At 46.2% G+C, this 27,835-nt stretch overlaps 1 protein-coding gene across 3 annotated transcripts in view; it reads right to left on the bottom strand.

Moving 5' to 3' along the window:
• The window catches only part of DIS3L2 (DIS3 like 3'-5' exoribonuclease 2), a 178,185-nt gene that overhangs the window by 29,724 nt on the left and 120,626 nt on the right, over positions 1-27,835 (bottom strand). For all 3 annotated transcript variants that reach the window (XM_056499071.1, XM_056499070.1, XM_056499072.1), the window contains one exon: positions 5,810-5,889. In XM_056499071.1, the coding sequence (XP_056355046.1) occupies positions 5,810-5,889 (80 nt within the window). The remainder of the gene's footprint in view (positions 1-5,809; positions 5,890-27,835) is intronic.

Below are 27,835 nucleotides of genomic sequence, written 5' to 3' on the forward strand. Positions count from 1 at the left end.
GGAAGGATTACATATCTTTCAAAGTTTTAAAGGTCAACATCCACACTTATTCTCCTGGACAATTTACCCTTCACTGAACCAATGCCAAAAGCAGGAGGACTGGTTTATCTCCATGCACAGTGACAGAATAATTCACCAGCCTTGCTGGCCAACTCCAACGCTTACCTTTAGCAGGTGAAGGGTGCACTTGTGTAAAGTTTAGTGTGAAAAAACAACACATGGTACCAAAAGAAAAATTCCAATGTGCTATCTTATCTTTCGCTTTTTTTCCCTGATAATTGCATTAATTTTATTTTGTTCTGAAATCTAAACAAAGCATTTCACACGTTTCAGGTGAGTAATTGTTGCAAGAAAGCATCTGTCCAAGCCTATGATGTCAAGAGACATGTACATGGATTTCCCTCATGAAATTCCAGTTTACCAGATGAGATAAGCAGGAGCAGATGCCACTTTCAGAGACTTCCCTTGCAGGTTGGGGTGGGGTAGAGCATGAACACTAACTGGAAAATCAGACACCATCAGGGGAGTTCCTTTACACCAACAGAAGCAGTGCTGCCTCACTGGGATGTGTACCATGAAACAACCATGTAATAAGGCAGGTCAGGCACCCAGGCAGTGTGTGAGCTGTGCAGCAGCTCCTTGTGCAAACAACTCAGTCTGCAAGCTTCAGTTTCTCAAAAGGAACAAAACACCTTACAGTAAACTTGCCAGCTCATTGCAGAACAGCCAGGTCCATGCTAAAGTCCAACACATGAGCTGTACACCTGGGAAGTATCACTGAAAACAAATCGGCAGCTGTGTCAGCTGCTTTACATATTTTCTTCCGAGCACTGCCAGTCAACAGCTTATCTACTAAAAAAGAATAAACTCCAAACAATTCTGCTTTGCTCTTTTTCAGAAAAACAAAACCCTCCCAAACCTCCACCCAAACTCTGTTTACACCAAAACTGCTGCAGTTCTGAATGGAAGCAATAAACAGAGTGAGCTAATGTGTTACTGACAAATAACCCATTCAAACAATTCCAGCATAATTATAGGTTAGCTCTCTTGATGTAACATTGGGTACATCACTGCAGATATTACATTCACCTTATGAAAAGATTGCACAGAGGAGCTTGGTTGGTAACCCAAACAGCATTATGTATCATGAGCCTGTCAGCATCAGGAGTGCATGCACCCTGGCATTTGAAGTCCTGGGGTTTTAAGCGATAATCCAATGTACCAGACATCACTGATCTCTATATAAAAGGGGGCACCACTTTTCCTTTCAGGAGCTGTTTTTCACTTCTCATTCTGAAGAGTTGTGTGGTGCTGCCCGCAAGTGGCTACACTGCACAGCAGCTTGATCTGCAGCACTCAGGGTCCCCAGAGAGAAAAAGTGATCAATACTCCCATGCTGCTTTTCTATGAGGTCTCTAAGTGCTTCCATGCAAGATGCTGCTCCTCTGGGTTTTGAAATTAGTCTAAAGAGAACATGAAAGCCCCCACTACAAATTCATAATCCTGACACAAACTGCAGCTGCAGCACAGAATTAAAATGAAATTCATTGGTGAGCTGCAAGCTGGTCTGTCAGCAAACGTGGAATCTGGGATGTGGGAAAGGGACCTCAAAAACAGACCAAAATCTGGAGGGAGCAGGAAAACCATATTAGAGAAGTACCAGCTGGGGACAAGAAAGTGTCATGCTTGACAGGGATTTATACCTCCCTCATGGGTCTGGGATGGCAGAGACCCTGAGCACTGCATCATCTGAGAAAGGTGGCAGTTATCAGAGAGAGTCTTGGGAGGGAAGACAAAGGCATTTGAAGGATCAGACTTGCTGTGGGTAGCTAGGCAGAGCCTAGGAGATCTCCAGAGAAGCATCTGGATAGTGATGGTGAGTGCAGAGAACAGATTGCATTTTCTATTTCTTGGATACAGCCAAAAGACACTGGACTTCTTGCAATTAATTTCTTCCAGGGGGATCTCGAATTGGCTTTGGCTCTTCCTGCACACAAGCTGGAAGGAGTCTTTCATGCTGAGCCATAACCTTTATGGATCTCATCCTTCCTGCTGCCTGGCAGCCCACAGGAGCAGCACCAGTCACGCCAGGCAGGCTTCAGAGTGGGCAGCTGGTGCTTCCCCAGCACAGCCCGTATCACATTCCTGGAGCAGGGACTTGGTGAGTGCATCTTGTAAGACAGGATTCATGAGCCATGGTGGATGTGAATGAACTTGATGGTCTTTTACTGCCTGGCTGGGTTTTGCAATTGGATCCTGTGCAGGATCAGAGAAATTCAGCCTGTGTCAAGCAGCGGTGAAAGAAAGCCAGTCCCACTGTCAACACCTGACAGGACATCTGGCAAGGCTGTCCCCTCCCTGTCACTGCTCTAGGGCCAGTGGACAGTATGCTCCTGTTCCAAGTGTCACCCAGCACCCGTCACTGTGTGTCTCTGTGTCACAGCACAGTGCTCCCCTGGCAGGACAGCGTCCCACAGAGCTCAGGGCACCAGCCTGGGGCTCTGCCCATTACTGACTGATCTCCGTCAGGGAGAATTTAAGCAACATGACTTAAAAATGAGAAAGCACACTGCTTGCTTCTATCAGGTCAAGCACTTCCTCTGGGGCCAGGAAGGACTGACAGGCTGGGAAGGACTGGTAGGCCAGGGGCTGAAAATGCCTAGGTGTGAGCAGGAGGAAGAGGAGAAGTGATGTCCCCTGGTCACCCCTGTGACTGCAGGAGTAGTGACAGCCCCGTACAGCTCCAAGCTGCCACTGGGACTATCAAGTGCCATAGATAGGTATCTATTATAGCAGGTGTTGGAAGGGCAGAGCAAGCAGCTGCTCGCCTTCTTCTGCTCTCAATCCAAGGCTTCCAAGACTTCCAAGGTTCCATTGAGTCCAGCCCACCCAAAGTGCTCAGCACCCAGGGTGCAAGAGTGGAGAGGGCAAGTGCTGTGCCCATGAATGCTCCTGCAGGCAGGCACGCAGGCAGGCACGCAGGCAGGCAACAGAAAGCTGTCAAGAGCAACAACATTTCCTTGGAAAAGTTTTATCATTTTAAAGGGAACAAATTCCAATCGATTGCCCTTGTAAGAGCGTGCATGGTACTTGCACTTCTAGCCTAAGCAATAGAAATTTTAATTGCTCTGGTAATTACACTTTCAGCAATGCTGCAGTCCTTTGTTCTCCAAGTGGGAGACCAATATCCGCTGTTCTCCGGTGGCCCCGTCTGGCTGCAGCTTGGAACAGCATTTGCCACTTGGAGGGGAAGGGATATTCCCTCAGTGACCAGGGTGACACCAAGCCTTGACATGCACAGCCTGGCTCACACAGGTCTCTGGGGCACTGGGTGCACTCCCCTGGTCAGAACGGGTTTCTGCCAGCCAGAATCACCTCTGCTTCCTCTTGTCAAAGCTGCTGCTCAAGAGCTTCTCACACCTGCACACCTGCCATAACCTGCCACGCCTCTTTACCTGGAGCAGGTCCCAGGTGTGATGCTTTGCTGAGGGCACTGGGATCCGGGGCACACATTTCCAGTCTTTCCCATGTATAAGCTTGGAGTGTGTCACCAGTATTTCTTCTCTGGGCTAGAAATGGTTCCCAAATACAATGCAGACACCAAGGTCATGCTGCTTTAGCTTCTGGCTACATCTTTAGGAGGCAGAAGAGCTGTTACCCCCTGAGTCCTGATGGGTACTGTCAAAGCCTGACTACACTTGGGAGAACACAAGCCCTACAAGTTACCCAGGAAAATTACTATGAGGAAAAACTATCGTGACAAGTGCCACGTTACTGTGTGGACATCAGATTAACCCTATGGCAGACCCAGTGCTTGAGAAGAACAATCTCTGCTTGGCTGAGCAGGTGCCACGTCTGGTGCTTCCCAACACTATTCAAACTTAAAGCTCTTGTGGCTAACAAAGCTGCAGCCCATATGAGCTCCTCCAAAATCACCCAGGGTACAACCAGAAGCAAGCACATGTTTGGCTCAAGGGCATTTTACCTGCAAGAATGCGTCAGCTGTAGCACAGACCTTCACGCTTCAGTTCACCAGCCAAGGACTGTCAGAAGTGCTGGGCTGCACACACTGGGTTTAGGAGGAGAAGTGTGTGTGCAAACCTAGCAAGGCTCTCCCTGGGAAATAGGATCCCGCTCTCCCCAGGTTGGTCAAGCAAGCTATGAAATACAAAGTATTTCATTCATCCATGGAGGTGTAATTGCTGTTTGGATTTGTGAGGTACACACACAAAGTCTGGATGTACTTGGAATTGCACTCATCCTGCCCACAATGCATTTTTTCAAGCCATGATCCTGGCTGGCATGGCCAAGGGTGGCTCAGCTCTCATGCTTGCCAGAAACACAGGACAGAGCCATACATCTCTCAGTCAACAGCTGTTAACGTGACACAGCTATGCTGTCACACACTGGGCCTCTCACAGCCAACAACAAGATTTCCAAGAGGAATTGCTACTGGCCTTAGCATTTAAACAAAATAGCTCTACCCATGTCCCTGGAGTTTCCTCAAACAATGGTAGAAAACACCCACTAGAGCCTGGGGAGAGGAGAATCTGTGGCAGAAAAACCACAGTTGCTGATTTTTGAGATATACACCACACAATTAGAAACACTGGTCTATAAACAACCTTAACAAAGCCCAGCAGGTCTGGGGGGGTTTCCTTTCCTTGCTGTCCATTGTGTGCCAGTGCCTTTAAAACCCTCAAAAACAAATGCTCTTCCCTTGTTGATTTTATGCTTTGGCGCTGAACTGCACATTGCCCTGTGAGCTTGGTGGTGTTGGAGATCCCAACTCTGCTCATACAAGGCTCTAGGGCTGGGATACTTGGGATGGGACCACATGCTAATCATCCACCCACAGGCAGGAAGGAATCTGCCACAAATCATCTCCCTTCTTGTTTAAATATTAAGATTTCTCAGCTAAGACACTGCTCTGTGCATTTGCAGATGTCCCTCTTCCTTGCTGGGACTGCCCTTGTTGGTATTTCTGAGCAGATCTAATTACAGACTGTTCTGTTCATTGACAACTTCATATACTCTCGTTTTTTAGGTTAACTTGAATAACTGGCAAGAAGCAGAACTACATGGGTGGAGTAACAGGCCATGGATTTATGACATGCTGGTATTCAGGGCAAACACAGAAATATCCTGAACTCTGCTGCTGCTGTCAATTTGATAATGAGAATGTGATTTGAAATAAAAACATCTTGGGTGCCAATTCACTACAGCAGCTAGTAAAAATAGGCAGAATACCTAGAAATAGAGGACTCTGTGCTCCGAACATATCCAAAGCTTGAATATCATATAGTACCTTACAAAAACAGAGCACGTGGCTGCACTGGGGCTCTGGTACCACAAAGGCCACTCAGTGAACCCATGCATGAGCTTTAGCAGAAAGAATGGGGTGCTGTGTGGGTCTAGTTAAGCAGAGCAGCTTTTTGGGTGCTTTCCCCCAGGCCATGCTCCGAGTCACCCCAGCACCAACAGGGTGTAAGTTGCAAATATCCCTGGGCAAAGCCTGGGTGAGGTCTCCCAGAGCCTGGGGTACCCAAGAGTAGGCCTTTTAGACAAATAAAAGCAGCTTCTAAAAGCTAGAGAAAAAAAAAAAAAAAAAAAAAAGGCTGCCGGGCCTTGTGCATTTTGAAGAATCTGGCCTTTACAGGAGCTGTTTCCAGTTTCAGGTCAAGCCTGAGGCCTTCCTTAATCTACTTTTAAGTGGTGCAAGCAGTTGTGATCCCTTTGCCAGAAGGCAGGGCAGTCTCTTCACTGCACCTTCCTGTGTTTGCTGTGTGGAACCTTCCACAGGACTTACTTGTTGCTGTCCCGGTACTGATAGATATAACAGCCCTGAGGCATCCCACTCTCCTGGTCCAAGGTAAACGAGAGCTTCATCTGCACAGAGGACAAGGGGTGTGGGACAATGAAAAGAGAGAGAGAGAGAGAGAAGAAAAAAAAAAAAAAGCAACATTTTAGTCTCTCAGTCATTAGAGCAACTTCAAGCAGGGCTTATGGGAGAAAGCTTAACTCACCAAGGCTGACACGCAAACACCATGGCCTGGAACATGCTGTGGGGTTCCAAACCTCAGGGAAAAGTCACATGCATTGCAGAAACCTCTTGCTTTTTCCACCCTTTGTTACTATAAAGTGTTCGTGGTTCCTCTGAAATGCGTGGGCCGTAAGAGCTCAGCCCTCCAAACCCACCCACACGCACCACCCTGCCCCGGCCGCTGCGGCTCCCCTCAGACACTGCACAAACCACTTTCTCCAGCGGCAGCTGCAGTTCCCACGGGTCTTTCTCTGAAAACTTTCCCGGCTCCATCTCGTTCCTCCAGTGCATTAGAACAGAGGAGAAACCACAGAGGGAAAGGTGACAGATTTTTCCTTCTGTGCAGAGTTATTAAAGAGCTGTTAGAAGGGTTTGCAGTTTGGATCTGCGTTCGGCAGCGGGCTATGATGGGACCTGGAAGCTGCTTTCGTTGCAGCTCCAAGAAGGCATTCAGCAAGGGTTTTTGGATTTCAAACACAGCTTGTTTTATTAAGGGGGAAAAATTAATCCTCTTTCAACAAGCAGCAGAATGGTTCTGTGGGGAGACTTTTTTGCTGAGAATGTCTTTGGTGATTTTATACACTGAACTGCCTAGAGAACAGAACAGAACTGAGTTCTGCAACAGCCCTGCACATGCAAGCAGCTCCTCATTCCTAGCCTGGGGAATGCTGCTGGCCCCAGGTCAGTGTCCCACCACTCTCACAGCCATGAGATGCAGCCCCTGGGCTGAGCTAAAGAGCTGCAGACCCTGACCAGGAGCCAGCAGGGAGGGCAAGAGGTGCAGCATCCTTTAGAGGAGGTAGCTGCCAGTCTTCGTGCATTTTTTGGGGTCACAGAGATTACTATCAGCAGGGATATTGCCAGTGCTGGATTGTGCAGGACTCTTGAAATGGTCTGGGAAGATCACCACAAGGGCTAAAGTCAAAGGAGGTTTGTTATGATGAACCTGACCTTTTTAAGCAAGGAAAGGAAGAGAGAGCAGTGTAGAGGCACTGCATTTGATCACAGACTCCTCTCCTCTGGGGTCCAAGAAAATTGCTAACTCAAATTAATGGCTTGTTCAGGAACGAACACAGAATTAAAACATCTTTCTCCTGTAGGCTGTAAGAAAACCCTGTGTGCTGAATCACTAGATGATGCACTGATTATGCCTACCCTAAAGAGTAGCAAAGTCATACACTGTGCTCTCACTGACCCAAATAAAACTGCATGCCATGAAATCATTGAGAATTCCACTGCCTCGAATACTGAGTTAAGCACTAAGTACTAGGCTGAGGCCAAACTCAGCTGAGCTCCCTTGACTTCTACACCCCTACCAGTGTAAGCCATTCTGAAACACAAGCTTGTGTAACACCATAAAACATGAGTGTCCATGATACACATATCACAGTTCATACCAGTGACATCTTAACACTCTCCACACTCCCCTTCTTACAAACCCTGACCTTGCACTAGCTTAGCAGATCACTCAGATCCACTTTGGAGAGCAGTGCCCATGGCAGGACTAGCAGGGCTGGCTGGGGATGCTTCTGGCCAAGATCCATGAAGCCCTTGGCTGTGGATCCCACAGATCTCATCACAGCCTCTCCAGATGCTATGATGGCACATGGCAGCTACCATATGGGAGCAGGAGGTCAGCAAGAAACAAAGGAACCTCCCCAGGGGAGACAAGCAATCACCTTGCTGGCCATATGTGCTCCACAAGCAGAGTCCTCCCAGGTGAGCTGCCCTGGTTTGGGGAATTGAAGGAGGAACTGGGAACTGCTTAAAGCCACTTTTTCTGGGTGAGGTTTTCTACAGCTTTCCTGCTAGAATATCAGGAAGCACCTCTGAGCCAAAGGGACAGCAATTATAGCAGACACAGATCCAGCAGGTCCTTTTCTTTGTGGAAAAGGCACTGCACAACAGAATCACTGGAGATGAAGCACAAAAGAAAGTGCAATGTTTGGCAAAATTGTGGCTTTGGAAACTTTCAACAACAATTTTGATCAGGACAAACTCATGAGTGCCTGAACCTCTTGTTTGCAGCTCTCAGCTAAGTGGGCTTTGGGGTTGCATTAACTGAGCATTTCTGGTTATAGCTTACCTGGGCTCTGGGTGCCCAGCACAGCTCAAGGGTGGAACCACCTCTGTGCAAGAACTCAAGACCAGGGGGAGGGAGGGAGGGGGGGAGGAAGGAAGGAAGGAAGGAAGGAAGGAAGGAAGGAAGGAAGGAAGGAAGGAAGGAAGGAAGGAAGGAAGGAAGGAAGGAAGGAAGGAAGGAAGGAAGGAAGGAAGGAAGGAAGGAAGGAAGGAAGGAAGGAAGGAAGGAAGGAAGGAAGGAAGGAAGGAAGGAAGGAAGGAAGGAAGGAAGGAAGGAAGGAAGGAAGGAAGGAAGGAAGGAAGGAAGGAAGGAAGGAGAAAGGCTGGGAAGGAAAACAGCCCTGTTTTGACAGGCTGCCAGGGAAAGCCTTGGGGCAACCAGGTATGGGAAGGTGACCTTTCCGCTCTCTGGGGGGATGAGGTCCCATGGAACCTGCCTACCCCAAAAGGAAAGATTACAGTTCCCAAAGATAATGGGTTTTCAATTTTCTGTTATTTTAATCCTTCTCTGTCTGCTCATGGTATTCCAGACAAATAAAACACACTCTGCTTGGCAGGCTCAGCCATCTCTGCATCATCTACCAGCTCCAGCAAGGCCTGGAAAATGGGGACTATACACAGCTTGACCATCTGGGTCAATGCTGTCAGGCCAAGAGGATGCTGCCATCATCCACAGTGACAAGAGGACCACACTCAGAGAAAGGTCAGGTCAGGCTGTGACTCAGAGATGTGTAACTAAAGGTCTGTCCCAGCAACCAAAGCTCAAGGCAGCTGTGCTTTCACTGATTCACAAGCCGTGCAGATCTTCTGCAGAACTGCCCTCCTGGTGCACTGTCATAGACAGCCAAGAGGGGGAAGAGGGGACCTGTGCTTGTCACCAGGAGTCCTTATAGCCCTGAAATGAGCAGTCAAGCTCTGACTGTGCAGCCACCGGCAGTGGTCCGGCTGCCTTTGCTCCTTTGGTGGCATTTGGCTCTGCAGAGAGCACAAAGCCCTCAGGCAAAACTCCTCATGTGGTGGAAAGACAGCAGGTAAGGTAGCTAGGGAAGGACTAGCTGTGCAGGGAGCACACTGGGAATGCAGAGACTACTTCCTACTAAGCTTAACAAGGCTGTCCACACCCACTCAACATCTTGTATTGGATCCTCTCTGCCACTGGAGCCTCAGGAGAGCTCCACTGACCAGAGTCTGTCACTTCTGCACTACCCTGCTCACTGCAAAGACACTCATGCTTCCCAGCACCTCCAGTGCTTTGGAAGGTCAGCACAGATTTTTTTCTCTCATGCTAAAGCTAATCTATGAAGTGCCTGCTGCCACAGACTTCCAAAAACAGAACCAAGTGTCCTTTCCCAGCTCTCTGCACCCCTACAGCACTGCTTCTCTCTGGTCCCATCTCCTCCAGCAGATGTCCTTTCCTTTTGCTTTCATTCTACCACACACAAAACCTCTGGTTACTTCTGAATCACAGAAGGCTGCAGGGCAAGGCTGGGACAGATGTCAGGAGTGATCGACCACTTCATCATTCTTCTATCTGACTTCTGCTGCAGCAGTGTCACGAGATATCCAGAACCTCCTGCATACACAAAAACCTTACAAAACTAGCAGCCCTTTGCAATCACCCCTCTGGCACAGCTTTAACTATTAACCAATTTGACAACATTGCTCCAACACCACATTGCTGCTTTGAAGCTCCTTGTGTGTGTCAGTGTTCTTTGTCAGAAGGAGCTTCATGTAAAACCAGCAAACAAGCTAATATCACAGCACAGGGTAAGGCACTGTTCCCCAAAATACTGCATTTTATACTTGCAGGGAAATGGGGGGTTTCTTAGAGAAATGCAAGTGCAGGGTGACCCCCATCACAAGGGAGGTTCATCAGATCAAGGGATCTTTGCCATTAAACATATGAAATAATTTCATTTTACAAGACTCTGCTAGGCTTCCCTGGGAGAGGAGGGGGAGAGGAAATTTCCCAGTACCAAACTACAGTGTGATTTGGCTTGCACTGCCCCCTTTGGTTGTGTAGCCCTGGAGCTCACATGCTAATAAAGATCCCTTTCCATTTCAGTGGCTCTGCACATAAAGAAGCGTTCGGCACGGTGTGTGCGTGAACTCAATGGGAACGGGAGCTGGAACACAGCCATGCTGAGAACAGAGTGCTGCCTACCAGGAGAGCCCCATCAATAATTGAGATGTCAGAGGCACAGGGAGGTGTGTGAATAAGAGCTGTCAAAAGGAGTAATTTGGATCTCTTTGGATACAGTGATGGATAGGCTCACTTGTCACCAGACACAACTGCAGTACTCCCGAACAGAAGAGGAGCAGAGCACTGAAATTCAAAGGGGCTGGGGCAGATTGTTTGATGGGCAGGATGCTGTTGACTCCATGGATGGGAGTATCTCATTTAAGGCACCAAGCAGGTGTGAGCAAACTATCCTGTGACTGGTTAATGCTGCAAGAGAAGGTACTCACAGCACACAGAAGCCCTCACAGATCCTTGGTGACGTTTGGTGCAAGCTCAAGGCAAAGGTAATGCCTGCCACGTCCTCGAGGAAAGCCACCTCAAAGAAGGTCATCTCCTGAGCCCACAGTACTGAGGGCTTGTACATAATTGTACAAACATAACACCTGTTTGTACAATTACTCTACTCTTTGGATTAGTAACATATTCCCACTCTCTATTCTTACATCCTTAAATCCAGCAGAGGATGCAGCAGGATCCTTGTTCCCCCATCTGCCAGACACTGACATGCTTCATCTGCACCCAAAGCTCTCACCCCACCTTCAGCAGAGGTGAGCAGACACTAAACCAGTGCACAGGTAGGAGACACAGGAGTGAAGCAGAAGAAGCAGCTGCCCCTCAACTGCCTCTGCTTTGGTGGGGGTGTCGGGGAAGCTCCTTATATCTTGGGGCTTCTTTCACCAAGGCTAAAATGAGATTTTCAGAAAGAACAAACAGTGCTTCACATTGTCATGGACCTCCAGACTTGTCTGGGTTTCAGTGCAGCCAGCAGCCATCCTCATTTTAAAGAATGTTTTAGACTTGCAGCAGTTAGGGGCTCGGTCATGTGGTAAAGCCTGGTAGCTCCAAGGAAAGAGCATGGGGAGCACTCTTCTGGCTGCTGAAATGTTGCCAGTCCCTACATTGACCTGACTGGGCAAATTCTGCATGCCCCTTAAGTAAATGGCTTGGCTTGGATCCTCTGTTCCAGCCTTGGCTCTGAGCATCAAACCTTTGTCATGAGATGAAAAGTTTTCTCTCCCCATGCACTGTGTCAGAGGGGTATTATGGGTTCAGCCCAGGAACCAGGTCACAGATTTGAGCTGTCCCACTTGTAGGGGACGTAAGGGCAGCCTCGCTTGGAACCTGTCAAGGTAATTCCACTGATGTGGGGGGTATTCAAGCAGAAAGAGTTCACCCAGGGCAAGGAGGCAAGGCAGAATACCAGCCTCCAAGACTAAAAACAGGGAACTGCATCTAAAGATCACATTGAAACAGTCTCCTCAAAGGCAGGGCTTCTTTTTCATCCTGGGCACTTAAATCAGTTTTTAACCCCATTTCCATGGAAGTCCAAAAAGACTGGTATCTGCTCTGGGTTGAAATAAAGACTCCCCTCCCTAGCAAGCTCTAGAAAGCTTTTTAAGAATAAACTTAGTCATCAAGCAGGTTTTTATGCCCCGCCCAAACTTCGGTTTTGACCCGAATAAGAAATAGTCCTGAAGTCCTGACACTCACTTTTAAAACCACAAAAAACGAGCCATGCTCCAGTAACGTAATCACAGAGTTTTCTGGCACCTCATCCCTTAAAAATACATCCATCTGCCTCCACGCAGGCCATCAAACTCAATCTTGTTCACAATGGATTTCCCAATTCCTGCGTGCTGGCAGCACTGCAGCGGTGCTGGCTGTGCCGGCTGGATGAGCCCTTACAGCAGCACAGGCTGCAAACCTCACAGCTGTGTTTTCACTTAGAGAAGCTGCTCTGGAGACCAAAGCACTTCTTCCATGAGCTTTTCTATTTGTGCTGCAGCTCAAAATTGCTGGAGAAAGACCCTGGGTAGCGGATAAAGAACATGTGGTAAGGACAAGATGGGGGTAATAAAGGACAAACTAAAAGTCCTGCAGTGGAAAAAAGAGGAAAGACAAGGAAACTTGCTACCAGCTCAACAAGTTACCTCTCCCCCTGGGTTGGAGCAGTCCTTTCCTTCTGGCTTTGTAGACAGGAAATGTTTGGCCAATCTCAGCACCTGATTATGGGACTGGTGCTGCTGCTGGTTGGAAATCATGAATTGGTCCTAAACTGGTACATCATACCTACTGGCTCCTCAGTGAGGCTCCTTCCCCCATCCCTAAGAGCATAATTTCCAGGTGAAGGTTTAAATTCTCTTGGGGGTTCCTGAAGCTGTCCCTGCTGCCCCATGCCCTCAGCACATTAGCCAGCAAACTGCCTCCATGCAGTGATCCTTGCATGTGGCTAAGGACAATGCCAAATCAAACCCTAATCCAGCCTAGGAGAAGGAGCTGAAAGACATTTGGGGTATTACTCTGGTCTGAATCCCTCTGCTTTACTTTTTAAAAATTTACTTTTTACTTTTTTTACTTTTTAAAATCCTATCATTTACTTAGCTGCTGCCTGCATTATACAGCTGCATAAAACATGGGAAATACCACTGAATTCCTGACATGGCAGATGGAAGAGAGAAGACAGCTCTTCCCCCTTAAATTAATGTGGAAACCCAAAGGTTCCCAGCCTGGAACCCAAAGCCACAATAAGCTACTACTAAACTATCCCCCAGGCTGCAACAGCCCTTGCTCTCCAAACATCAGCCCTGGGACGCAGTGAGGGGGTGTCCCTGCCTCAGAAGCGAAGTCATCAGCAGATATTCCCTGGCATGTAAGAGGGCTGCCCTGTTGATGGCTAGTGGCCCCAAAACCTCTGCTACAGGTGGAGGGGCAGCCCAGCAAAACCAGGAAAACTGTGGCTGGATCCTTTGCAAAGACAGGCAGATGCTGTCAGCAAAATAACAAGCTGGCATAACACCCTTGGCTTTTATGTCACAGCTACAAGTCAAAAGTGAAGAACCTTTCTAGAAGAGACAACTTTCACCACTAGGCAAAAATATAAACTGCAAATGAGTTTATTTTTAAGCATTCACACTTGCCTGCATTGGAGGTTTCGGACACAGTCCACAAAGAAATGGATCCAGATTTATTTAGAAAGAAGAGCTGAATACTTCCGTTCATTTTATAAACTGGATGAGCTCATTCTCTACATGCATGATTAGGAAACCACAAAACTAAAATACAGATTATATAATTGTGAAGAGTTTAAATTTGTGGATTAAAAATACCTTCTTCAGAAGTTAACAAATTGTGACACTGCACTGCATGCCCTAGACCACTAGGGAACTGTCAATGAAGTTAGAAGTATTTTCTACACATACACCAACTTGAAAATAGAAGCAAAACATCCCTAGGAAATGCCACATTAAAAAAAATGTGACACTAACAAGACATATGCCAAGTTTCACTGCTTGGCTGTTTCATTTTCTATTACTCAGAGCTTGTCTCCCAGCCTCCCTTTAAAGCATTCCCAGCTCTTTTGTCCCAGTCCCATCCATGCTCTGACAAAAAACAGTTTCACTGATTTCACCTTGTGCAGTAACAAAACCCTCACAAGCTGGGCTTTGCCAGCTTCAATTGAGACAGGAGATTTTGGGCTGCAGAAAATTCTTGCATTTTGAAAACTGATGATGATGACAGGCTTAGCAGGAAACAGTTAACAGGGGAGCAATTTCATCCTGCCCAGCCCCAATGGTCTCTTCTTTACTTGAGAGATATGGAAATTCACTTGGGAAAGCAGGAATTTGGGAGAGGAAGATGATCAAGACTCTAGTAAGAAGGCAGTCTGCAATGAGGAATTTGAAACAACCCCAGAGACTCCTGGGGAGGTCAGACTACCCCTTCTCAAACAATTAAGAGCTGATGGCAAGTAAAGTTTCTCTGTCCATGAAGAAGTTGAAGGCTGAAGGGCAGCACACAGATTCATGTACTTATCAGAGGGTTAAAATTCCCTAGCAGAGAGCAGAAGCCAACAGCCAGAGGCCAGGGAGCAGCACAGGGACCTGTAACTGGTGTGAACAGGAACAGGCAAGACCTGGGTCTGCTGCACGAGGAGAGAGGTGGGAATGGAGCTGCTGACACTACAGTTCCAAAGCCCACAGGAACCTGCAGCTGGTGCAGAGCCTAGAGGAGAGAATGACACCAGCAGCACCCATTGATATCCAGGACTGACACAGATCCTGGGCCTCAGAATCCCTGGCTCATCCACCAGGGGCTGGCAGAGGAGCAAATACATCCTCTGCTCTGAAAATCAGCAAACAGACCAACCATATGAGTTAAAGTAACTACATGAAAAAAAGGAAATATTTCTCACCATTAACAAGGAGAGGAACTTTGGGGGTACATAAAATTTCCCCTAAGCTGCCAAAGAAAGGATTTCTGTGCAGCCATGGCACCTGTGGCACATTGGTCAGCCACAGCCAGGACATGAGGGGTCTGTGGGACCAACACCAGCTTTGTCCTAGGTTGGATGGTGTGGAAATCCATATATCAGTCCTTGATCTGACAGAGAAAAACAAAGCCTGATCAGAAAGAGATCCCTAAGGCATTTCTGTCCCAAAATGGTATGTGAGAGCTTGAAAGAAAAGCAATTGGTGTGTTCCACATTTGCTTTAGATGAAAAGTGACACAACCAAGTAGAATCCCTCTCTAAACTCGCTGCTTGGTATGCTGTTATTAGAGGGTACTACAAGGTAACAGATTATTATCCCAAACTGCTATAGCACAACTTTCCCTCAGCCCATGAGCCCTGGAGGATGCTGATGCATGTTTTTCAAATCAGCCTATTGAGTGTCTTCTCTATGACTCTTTTGTACCTTCCAGTAATGTGCTCAGTCTTTGTCATTGCTGTTGGGAGGATACAAGGAACTGAGGGCAGATCAAACACAGCAAATCCTATTTTCTTAAGTTTGTTAATGCAAACTGCTTCCTCTGCTAAGCCTCTAATGGAGCTGTGAGAATCCAGGAGCATAGATTAATTCAGCACCCAGGTACTGCCTCATGCCTGGAGGGATTTCCGTAGAGTCTCACTGGAAGACAGATGAAAGCTTGTAATACCCTCCATACAGAGATAAACCCATTAAAATATGAACAGCCCCTGTGCTGACACGGTAAGAGCTCTACCAGGTAACAAGAGCAATCACAACAATATTTCTAGGTTTAGTTATATCTGCAACCCAATTAACTGGGACTATGAAGAGCAGAATACCCTGATTACACCACACTGATCTCAGTTTGACAGACACCATTCTCCTCCATTCCTTGGGCTGCTGCTGTGACATACATGTCCAGACCTAGTGCTGCTGACTCAAGCTTTGCTCAGTCTCTGGGGACAACCTGGACTTTCTTGCAGCATGTTACAATCTGCCAGGACTGCAGGCAGCTGCACTGTGTCCTTGGTCAAACCTTTTCCCCCTGACACTGCTACAGCATGGGGATGGGAAGACATCTCCTGCCACAAACACTCAGATCTGCAGAGCATCTCCTAAGGCTGCATGCCACAGAACACCAAACCACATCCCACCATGGCAGTGCTGGCACCCTCCTCCCTGGGCACAGGTCAGCCATGTGCCATGACCTCCTTTTCCCTGACTTCACCAAAATCCTGTGGCATGTCTAAGCACAGCTGCTCAGTGCATGAGTAGGAGATCCAAAGCTTTCCAAAGACATCCCTCTCCATTCCCATGGACAGCAAGAGCTGCTGCTGTTAGCACAACTGTCAGGCTCCCCTGGGAAGAGACTGCTTGTGGTGTGGTTTAATTCTTCTGGCAGCAACCTGCTCCTGCCCACATTTTTCTAGAGGCTCCAGGCTCCTTTGTCACAGGAAAAGAAGGAAGCAGGAGTGGGCAGTGGCCAGGAGACTAGTCCCAGCAAGCCCAGACCCCCTGGAAGCAGGACAGGCACCCTGCCCTCCAGCTAACCCATGGCCAGCTGTCCTCTGGCTCCCACACAGCAGCGATTCAGTTGAGAGGCAAATTCTGCATGTAGGCACTTCAAAAAGGGCTCTGGAAAGGTTCACACTGAAAAGGAGTAAATTCTATACCATTTTTGTGGGGCCAAACTGATGTCAGAACCTGTGATGCTGCTGTGGATCCCTGAGTTGGAGTGTAAGGGGCAGGATCAAGGAATCTTCTTCCAGTGTTAATGCACAGCAGGCTGTTACCATCCTCTGTTTTGCACTGTGACTAAATATATGTAAGGGGCTTAACGTGGTTTATGTTCAGTAGCTGTGGTTTCCAAGCAGTATTGCATTTCTTTAAAATGAATATACATAATATTTTAAAACTATTTTTAAAACCAGCCACAAATCTGCAATCTTTTACGTCATCCTTCCCTCCTCCCATCAAGCCTAAAACATAGCAGAGAGTCAGAGAAGATCAGCAAGCTCATGTGTGAGAACCTGGCTGCAGGGATCTCACATATACCTGTGCACACCCACACACAGAGGGAAACTCAAAGCTGCAATTCAGGTGCAATCTATGTTTATGGTCTCAAAGACACCCAGGATGGATTCCACTGTTCAGAGGTGTGGGTACCAGCATGCTGAATGTGCAGCAGGGGAATCTAAGAGCTGAACCAAAGCATGAGGTTATTTAACAATCTGCCTCAGCAAGAACCTGGGAGTTCAGCATACAAGCAACCTGACTGTGTACCACCCTAAAATCTCATCACAGCCTTCCCTTGCCTGCTCCCATCCACACCTAAAGCAAGTCACAACACAACTGCATCTCAAATTCCCATTTTTAACATACCCCTCCACAATGCAGCATCAGCTGGAGCAGGGAAATCTTACCAAAATCTTTAGATATTATCCTTATGACATTCTGCAAAGATCTGATCCCTAGAAATGCCTGTCTGCTGTGGAGAACAGCAGCTCTTCCAGAGCTTTCTGAGTTTTGCAGTAGTCTAGCATAAATCAGGCTTTCCAGTTTTCCCAGCTTGATGGATTTGTGTCTTCGTTGGGTTAATTTTGTCCAGTCAGCCCTGGAACAGGAGTTGCCGATACCAAAGCAGTACATTTTAAAGGCAGAAACCAACACCATATTTTACAGAGACAGTCAAGTTCTTAAAATCAGTTATTTATTCCAACAATATTAAAAGGAGACACACAGCTTTCTCAGTCATTTTTCCATTCATAGTATTTTTATTTTTTTAAACCCATGAGCCTAATCCCTAATTTCTCTATGGAAAAGCTGGAAGGAAAAGATCACAGGGAAGAAGGATCAGCCTGCTAGAGCCTCCACTGTGCTTGCTCTCCCTTTGGAGAGGCTGTTTGGCTTATGGTTGAGATTATATTTTTAAATACTTTCTGAAAGTAAATAAATAAATAAAAATATCTCCAGGCATCAGAATTAGCTTGTGAAGGAGACCCAAACAATGCACGGGAGGCTAGAAAGAAGCCAGTAAATTCTAAGGGTGTAGAACAGGAGAGGGGATTAAGGCTGGTGATTAAATTAGGTGATGCATGAATACATTCCAATGCACAACATCATTCAAGCACTGGACAAAACATATGGCAACAATGGAGAGAGCTGCCCACGAGGTCACCTTTAATATGATTAGCCATGGAGGCCTGAAAGGAGATCTCCCAAGTACCAGCGTGGTAGCCCTGCTTTGTGCAGGCTGGAGCAGCTCCCTGTGAAAGCCTTTGAGGCTCCCTGCAGCCGCACAAACGGCTGCTGTGTGCTCAGGGATGTGCCCGAGCCCATTGAGAGCAGGACACAGAATAAGCCTGGAGGCTGAGCGAGCGTGCTGAGAGTGGGTTTTGTTCCCCACTCAGAGGGCAGCAGTGGGAGCTGTCCCCAGGGTGTCCTGCCTGACAGCTGGGTCACCACACGGGCTCCCCTGTTCCGCCTGGACTTTTCAACTCGGCCGCCCCGCATTCACCGGCACGGCTCCTCTCTTTGAAGGGGGAGAAAGCGCCTCATCCATCACTGACACGGAGGCACTTAATTCACTGCTTTACAACTGGAAAGGCTTTTGCTGTGAGCAGGAGGGAGTGCAGGAAGAGTAATGAAATCCAAAAGGGAGCCAAACGATGCTTTCCTCTGCTAGACGCCAGCGCTGGCAGTGCTTGCTGCTGGCACCGTCCGTGGTGGGTGAAAGGAGACTCTTTTGTGGTATGCCATTAGCTACTTCCAAGGCCCCAGTTCATGTTTACCACAGCCACTGTGTTACTTCACTTGGTATTTTTTTCCAGTCCTGTTGATCATACTGCAGAACTGACCAAGTCCGTTTGGAAGCCTTGCTCACAGAAAGCAGAAACAAATTACTTTTTGAAAAGACTTTTTTTTTTCTTCTGTAAAACAAACCTCACACTGCTTTCCATAAACCCAACCTAAAGCTGAAATCCTCACTTAAAACTGAAGAGCAAAATTCCCTGCTAGTCTTGGCCCACACTGGTGGGCTCAGCTGTGCCACTTGCCCACTGAGATGCCACAGGAGCATCCAGCTGTGCTGCCCAGACTGCACAAGAGGGCATCTCACACTCTGGCACTGCTCTGCAGCCCCTCACAACTGCAGCCAGCAGATTGTCACAGAATCACAAAGTATTCCAAGTTGAAAGGGACCCACAAGGATCACCAAGTCCAACACTTAAGTGAATGGCCCATAGGGGGATCAAACCCACATTATTACCATGCTATGACCAACTGTCCTGTCAACTGTAATGGGAAAAAACACAGCATGACATCAAAGATAATCTCGAGTGAGTCACTCTGCATGACAACCTTGCTGTAAACAGGTGAGCCCTTCAGACTGCTGAACTCTACCCCAGAGGACCTTGGCACACTCAGGTGAGTTCCCTGCAAGGTTTCTGCAGGCTTTCAGCATTTCAGATTCCAGGCAATGACTAATTGGGGACACGTGAGGGACAGGTCCAACAGCAACTTCCTTCACACACTTTGTATCTGCATGGCTGGAAGGTGGAAGTCATGGAGACAACCCCAAGAGCAACTTGCTCTGGCTACACAGGTCCCAGCAGCTACAAAGGCTCAGTGACAGAGCAGCAACAAACACAGAACAGGACACCAGCTGAGCTCCTGCTACTGCCAGGAAAAGGAAAGGATCATCTCCTAAAGCCCTTTCCAGTTATACATTTCCAGCATGCCATAACTGCAGAGCCTTAACACAACACATGCCAGGCACTAGACTGTCACAGCTGACATTCAATAATCTGGGAGATTCCTACCCTCTCATACCACAGAGTCACCTTAGATCCTTCTAACAGATCTCTTAGACTCTTGTGGAATCTGCCAAGACTGAAGATCAAGCCAGTTTCTAATGAGCAAGGCAGACTGTGCAGCTGCACGGTAGTTCTAAAAACATTTGGGGAAACAGGTACATGAAAGGTTTGGGTTTTTTTTACTTCAGACAAACAAAAAACCCCATCTCCAAATCCTTCCCTCTTTCACAATGAAAATTAATGAGGGAGAAAAGCCTGTGGTAGCATCCATTTCTTGGCCATTCAAGCTCTTTTCAGTAAATCTTCCTCCTCTGAATTGTTTTGTGGCTTTATCATCACTATGACAAAGGCTACTTGTGGCAAAACCACTGATCCTCAGTGCTGAGTCTAAAGTAAGCTACAGACAATTTTCCTAGAGGGATGATGCCCAGGTGATGTTACTTTGTCCAACTGCTTGGTGTTGTGGCAAGTCCCGTGTCCCCTGCAGAGCTTGGCTGCAGGTGACAGCTGTGAACTCTGAAGAAAGATCATCCACTTCACTCCTGAGCAGAATCCATCTCTCCCTATGGAGTGGGCACACAAGGACAGGTTACACACACCTCTATCTGCTGGATTTCTTCATCCCAAGAAAAATGTACATCATCTTGTTGGTCCTGGCATGTAGAGACCAACTGGCTTCTGTGCTCAGCCTGGTCTGTGGAAACTCTATTCAGATACCATATTTATATCTGGCATCTCCCAGTGCTCATTGTCTGCTCCAGCCTTTATCTCAGAACTCCTGGGATTCCAAGCAATAGCATTCTTCCAGCATGGAGAACTTCAGAGTACTTTCTTGTATTCTTTTAAAAAAAGACACAGGTGTTTACTACCTCAGCTGGTTGCAACAGCACCATGTTCATGGTCTTTAAACTGAATTCAAGGAACCTCTACAAATGCTTGAGAATCTGAAAAGAGACGACCACACTGCCAAAGGATTTCAAGGCTGACCCCCTGGGTAAAGGATACTTGTCAGCAGCTTTACCTGGAACAGTGTTATGGATCCATCACTATACCTACTTTTTACTCCTATCTAAGCATGAGAAAACAACTCCCCAACTTATTTAACCACCTATATATTGCCCACTGTCTTATTTAAAAAAAACCAACCCAACAACTAAACAGCAAGGCAATGTGAGCACAGCATTCAGCATTCACTTTCAGTAATGTTTGGAAATAAAAAAAAAAACCAGAGGGCTGAAGTGAGAATTCAAAACCTCAAAGTCATTTAGACCATACATACAAGAGTAGGGAAAAGTTTATACATGATGCAACAGAAAAAATGACTCACTTTCTGAAATGCCAAAGCCTATTTTAGTTCATTTTGTCTTCTATACCTGCTAAACACATCAATGACCGAGAAATCATGTAATAAATTCTATTTTTTAAAATCTCATTTCAGCTATTTAAGCATTTTATTTCCCAGTATTGTGGGTCAGGTTCTACTCTAACATGCTAATCAGAAATAAGGTGCAAGCTGGATCAAGGGGCTTGTTTCTCAGAAAAGCAAAGATAGTCTTGAGATTAAAACAGAGACCTTGAAATTGAAGTGAAGCTACAACCCTAAAGTTAATGCAAAACCTCCTGCTGACTCACGGGACTGTGAATTTTTCAGCATTGCCATGAGTCACTCAGTAAGTGACAGCTCTGCAGCCCCCCAGTTCTGCAGGATCAGACAGATCAAATCCATGACAGGGCAGGTTTACTTCAACTGTCAAGGATGGCACAAATTAAATTCTGCTGTATTCAGGCTAGGCTGGTTTGTAAAAAAAAAAAAAAAAAACCAAACAAAAAACAAGCAAGAGTGACTGCTTATATTTCTGTGACAAACAAGTTTTTCAAGCCCAGTTAAAGGAATTACCCACAAAAACCCCTCCACAGTGATTTTGCATGGTTGGTTTCTTCCATGTGTCTCAAGTCCCTCATGCCACTCGAGTCCAACACTTTCTCACTGCCTCTTGCTTAGTTTTCAAGTGACCACCAATTTAATGGCAGCCCATCACATACAGGCAATATGGACTGTGGACAGCTTGGATGGCAATTAATTAGCACAAATGCAAGATATAAGCTATCAGATGAGATCCAAAATAGAAATATTCCTTCAGAGGGCAAAGTTTAGTAATGCTGGCAGGTTTAAGGTGTTGACAATGCAACAACTTGTGAATACATAACTCTGGGGAGAAATGGGTGTTTGTGTCTCAAGATGGAAGCAGGAAAGGACAAGGAATGTGTCTCCCACAAGTGAATGCAGACTGCACAAAGAAGGAGCACACTCAGGGACGAGGAACTTCCTTAAATCCCACCTAAGGAAAGAAGTGCAATGTGGACCAAAATCCTTATCTGAGATGTCATGCTTCATGCTCCCATTTTACACAATTCAGTGAAATCCATACTCTGAATTATGTTTGTTTGCTTAAACAATTTCCCTGTCACCACATGAAGATGCAGAAAAGGGCAAGATAAATGATCCAGACTACTCAAGACAGATTCAAAGCTACTTGCTTTCAAAACAAACCCAAGAGGTTGCTCAACAAAATGTACTCCAAATGAATCACTGCACACTTTAACAGGACATATAATTTCAGAAGATGTGGGCTTGGACTTGGAACTTTTAAAGATAAACCCAAAAGTGGACTTCAGCAGGCACTGGTGTCCTCAGATGGGGCAAGACCAGTTCTGTCCTCAGCTCAGCTGCTGAGATTTTGGCTAAGGATCCTGTAGTCTCATTTCAGAGGGCTATGAAAACCACAGGTGCTCTCTGAGCTTCTTTGTACTTCAGCATCCGTATGCTATAAATGACAAAAGATAAAATATCCCAGGACTCAGAAGGAGTGATCATGCCCAGAAACACCTGATAAAATGAGCTGTGGCCATGAATTTTTTCCCTTCTCACTTTGGAGTTGAAATGAAAAATCACAGAACTGTAATGTCAGAATCTTTCATCTCCTTCCAAACGTTGTCTTTTGTCATTATACAATTAGCCTTTCTTCTATATACTGTTGGGTGAAACTGAAATGGCTCTGACAAAGAGCTGCTACATCTTCACCTATGGCAGACTGATCACATTTACAGTTATATCAGTCAACAACCAGTGACTCCATCTAAAGAGGATGATGGATTAGCCATGCAGTCAACTATAATTAATACCTGAAAAAAAAACCTTGTCAAATCTTTGTTCAAATACGTGATAAACAGAATCTGGAACAAGAGACTTTCTGATGACGTCTGTTCATCACCAGGGAAGAAAAACACCATCAAGTGGAGGGCAAACTCTCAGAGCAAGGATTGTTTCCTCAGCAGAAAATGTAATATAAGAATTTCCTCCCAGTACTCACCCCACATGTACCTCTACACAAACATGTGTTTTTCCTGGGTTTTATTTGTCTTGCTATCAGAGACACTGAAGAACCAGTTTGTTTCTTCTTCATTAAGAACCAGTTTTTCCACTCTGAACCTTTTTCAACATAGCCAGCAGAAGCCACTATTCTCCCTATCAACCTCAAAAATACCAGTGAGCAGCTTGCTCAGCTGGATCAAGAACTGAATCCTCTGTTCACCTCATCTATCGGCATCACATTTGGGACACATTCCACCATACCAAGCCAACACAGATGCCCTCTATTTCCCCTAGACATGCTGTTTGGCACTGTCTGAGGTCCCCATGAGCAGATGACACCAGGCTGTCTATCACAAGGCAAGGGCAAGACCCATCTGTGAGCAGCTAATCCACAGAACCAAGAGATTTATACTTCACGTGTGAATTTGGAGTGCTTGCAAACACCTTCACCTTGCTTGCAGGTCAGCATGCGATGACTGCCAGCTCACCCCTATTCTACAATGGCTGATCACCAACTGGATTCAATCAACAGAAAAAGCCAAGCAATTTGGAAGGTCTGATAATGTACTGTCCACTGTAACTCTGTCCCAGGCAAGCAGGAGGGACTTCCATGGGATAGCAGCCCACTGGCTCGGTCCCGGCGCATGCAGGCAAAGCCCAAGAACTGAAAAGAATGGGGAGAGAGGCTACTTGTGAAAAACACCAACTGCTTCTGCACTGCAGAGATGTGCTGGCCACAGTTCAGCCCTCCTTGTTTCTCTGCTCTGAATTGTGAGATGTATCTGATGGAACCTGGATAAAAACCCCCTGCTCTTAACTGGGCCAGCAATACACTGCAGAAACAAAGAAGCAAAGTTCTTACTCAACAGCAGTCATAAACATGATATTAAGAGAGCGGTCAGCACTGGCCCAAGGCACTGGATTGGCAGGGGAATCAGATAAAGTCCTGCCAGATCTGCCACCAACTCACCATGTGAGCTTGGGCAACTGCTTCACCTCTTCAAACCATTGCCATTGTCTGAAGGAAGGAGCAAGCCTCCCCTCTTGCTCTTAGGCCAGCAGGTGAAAGAACAACACTTCAGCTGTGTCACAAAGCATCTCAAAATTAAAGCAAAATACCTGTTTTTACAGAGAACTTTCTCAGCTTACACGTCTGTGATAGATTTAATAAAATTCAAGGGTTAAGCTGTGTTTGTTTAGAAGAAAACCACTCGTACATCACCAGAGGTCTTGATATCTGAGCTAGTGGCTGGAATACTTTCTCCAGGAAGAATAAAGTCATAACCCACTCTTGCATTACTGATGGTAAATTAATGCCAGAGCACCACTGTGTGGGGAGCTCCTTCCTGGCTGTGTTTGCCCAGACATCTGGCTGCAGTGGCTCTCAGCACAGTGCTCCACAGCCGAGCCCTGTGCTCCAGCATCCGACTCTCCCCTCCTGCCGCAGCCAGCTCGACCACTTCACCACCTGCTCCTGCTGGGACACAGCTGCTGGGCTCTAAAAGAACCATCGGGGAACGGCGGGACATGGGCAAGGACATCAATCCTACTCACACCCCTGGGAAGACTTCATTAAAATCCCAGGGCAAAAGACTAGATTCAGAGAGCTTTCCACTCAAAATCCTAATTTAATCAAATTATTTTAAAACCTCCTGGCAATGCAAACATCTCCATGCAAGCAGAGAGATGCTCAGCCAACACACATCCCCTCCATAATGTGATCCCATAGCACCTCCATCCCATGTGGATCCTTTGTGTGTGCAAACATCCTGACCTAAGCTGTAGCTGCTCCTGACCACAGTGGTGATATCTCATATTTTCCTGCCAAGCACCATGTTCCTCTGTGGTACTGCAGAGAAGACATGCTGAAAATCCTCCCTCCTTTTCTGACCCACCTTTGCACATGCATTTTGAGTACTCCTGCAGGGAAGAGCAGCATTACCCAGGAAGAAGCTGCAGCTTCAGATGCTTGTTTTGATGTATTAACTGGGGCTATGCAAAAGACATAAAATCCCCAAAGGAAATTAATCTCCAAGTACATCCAATATTCCCCCAGCTGCCTTATGTATCACACAGTAAAAGCAACTGTCCATAATGATCGTACAGCACCTGCTGCCCCCATTCTGGGTTTCAGTGATGTCTCTTTAACCAGACATCAAAGAGAAGGAGCAGACAATGGTGGAATTGTGATAGGAAGTGAATAGTGAAAGCTCCTTGTCAGTCTGACTTTCCATTTATCTCACAGCCCTGTACATACTGCCCACCCTGCTTCTGCTGTCATGTTCATGCACTGTTGCTGTAACAGCCTCTTTAGGGAGGTATCATAGGAGTTTTCAGGCTTTTATAGATGGGCCTTCTGGACTCTCTCATGTGCCGAAGCCAGGTACTTACGCCTCAACCCTGATGGAACCAAATCCCAGATGAATTTGGTACCAAGGTCATACACCATGCAATGAACACCACAACTTTCTTTTTGAGACTAACCAAGAGATACAGCTCCTGCTCCAGTGAGGGGCTGGAGCAAAGCCATTCACTCCTCCCTTGAATACTCCATGCACTTAGTGTGCAGGGGTAGCACATACAGCAGCCTTGGACAGAAACCTAAGGATCACTCCAGGGAATAGTCATGCCAGGATGAACCTTTCTGCCCCAACAACATTTTAGGACAAAAATTCAGAACATGTTAAAGGAAACACCTCAGACTGAAGTCTGTGCAACATTATAGCCCTTTTCTGTCCCATCTAAATACTTCTTCCAACTCTAAGTCTTCCATTCATATACTAATTAACTGTATTTTGCACACAATGACTGTTTAACCAGGGTAGAAACACTTATTACTTTCACAAAGCAAGAATAAAAGACCTGAATGCTCACTATACAGATATGAGACAGGAAATATGACAAAATAATTTCCCATAATTATTTCCAGTAGTTGATCATATTGGAAAAATTTAATAATGAGAGTAATTAATTTGTTCCTGAGATTTACAATTAAACAGGATAACTGTTTAAAAATACATGTTTCTGTCCTATCCCATTAGCCATAACCAAAACAAGAATTTCCCAAACTACAGTGTGACATCCAGCACATGCAGTGTCCTTCCTCCTCCTCCTCCTCCTCCTCACTTTCCATTTGTGAGTGGCTTGAGTAAACTTCTCAGAGCCATTTGCATCAAGCAGGCAGACTAGGTTCTGAGGGCTTCAAAAACTGCACAGAACTGGCTACGAATTCCCGTATGTCACATACCTGGGTGGTTTGGAGCTGCCATTCTGCGCACATCTTGGTGTTTGGGACCTTTGTGCTGGTTTCCCTAGGTTTTCTGAAGCCCTGTTAAACTTCTCTTACTTTAGCAATACCACCAGTCTTAAATAAACAAAGCTACTCTCAAAGATCACTGATTTCATTATCCCCAGCAGCCATGGAACAAAACCATAGATCCCCAGTGTGCTACAGAGCTACAACAATACAATTTTTACTACCTTTAAGTTACTCAAAACAATACAGACCTGCAGGGAACAGTAACCCTTGCTCACATCAAGACAATGGCATCATAACAAGCTGGGAGCAAGCAGAAGTGAGACCATTTCACTACCAATTCAACACTTACATTTGTGTAGCACTCTCATCTTTGTTAGTTTTGTCCTTTTTTTTCCTTCCCTTTTCCCACACACCTGCAAAGCTGAGTGTCTGTTTTGCAGAATACAAGGAGAGAAGATATCCTAGCAAACAATTCAGTGCCATTAACTAACACAATACAAATGCTCTTTGGGTTGTTCTCACAAGGAACTTTGGTCAATGCTGATGTTTTGAGCACCCAGGTGTAAGTGTGCTGGTAAAGGCAGACTCACAAAGGAAACACTCAGCTCACAGACAGTTGTCATAGAGACAGATCAGCATCCTGGGGTATTCTCATTTTAAAAAGGCACAGAAATCCTTTTTAACCTGTCTTCCCGTAGGCATCTGTCCTCGTGATTCATTTCTTAACTGCTGAGGCCAAAAGAGAACCATTTATCAGCATGTCTCCTCTAGGCAGGCTGGAGCTAAGGAGCTTTTCTGCAAACTTGATGGTTTTCGTTGAAAGCAAGTTTCTATCTGATTCTCTGGCTAGTGTTTCTAAAAGCTGTGGGCTGGGGAAGTGATCCAGCTTCAAAGTAACCTGGCCAGGAAAAAAAAAGGAAAGCTGTGGGTTGTGCTCACTTTGCTTTTTAAACCAGGTCAGATCTGTGCTCCAATTTATGGACTGGGTACAACAGGAGCTGTGAGACGACAGCCCAGGGGTGGCATTTCATGGGCCTGTGGAGGAAGGAGGTGTTGGGGGGGGGGAAGACAATACTGTAAATACATGAACATTTTTTCTTAGTCACATTCAACACTTCTTGCCTTTGCACCTAAAAGCTGCAGCTCTGAATGAGAAGGAAAAGAAATACATTAATCTCTGTCTGTGTAGACAAAGTTTCATAAGCTTCTTAGCTGTTGAAGGTGCAAAGTCTTTAAACCCTTAAAACTCAGTTCACCTCCTTTTTGGAACTAGGAAGCTGGCAGGCAGTACAGGAAACCATATTCTTGGGGGGAAAAAAAACCCAAAAGGGGCCTATAGGGACAGCTGGATCCCCATGGAATGACAGATGTGTGGCTCTGGTTGCAATCAAGATCTTCAGACCCAAGGTCCAGTGCAGCAGGATTCCCTGCAATCCCACCAGGATTCCCAGACTTTTGCAGAGGCATGAAAGGAACTAGGGAGTGGGGGGAAAGAGTGGATCACAGGTATGTAGGTTAAAGTCATGGCCAGGATTAAACTAAAGCAAGAAGTCAAACTTACACAGCCCCAAGAGACACACATATACTGACACTGAACCCACAAATCCTAAGCTTTCCAGACTGTACTATCTCTGCAATGTCTCATGGTCTTCTGTGTGCCCCAGATATGTAATTCCTAAATTATATATATATATATATATATATATATATGTATATTTTTCATCCATTGAGCTATGGAGATTCCTGCTTCTGAAATTGCTGCTAAAAGATAAAAC

Source organism: Oenanthe melanoleuca, chromosome 9 (assembly GCF_029582105.1).
Source record: "Oenanthe melanoleuca isolate GR-GAL-2019-014 chromosome 9, OMel1.0, whole genome shotgun sequence".
Lineage (NCBI taxonomy): Eukaryota > Metazoa > Chordata > Aves > Passeriformes > Muscicapidae > Oenanthe > Oenanthe melanoleuca.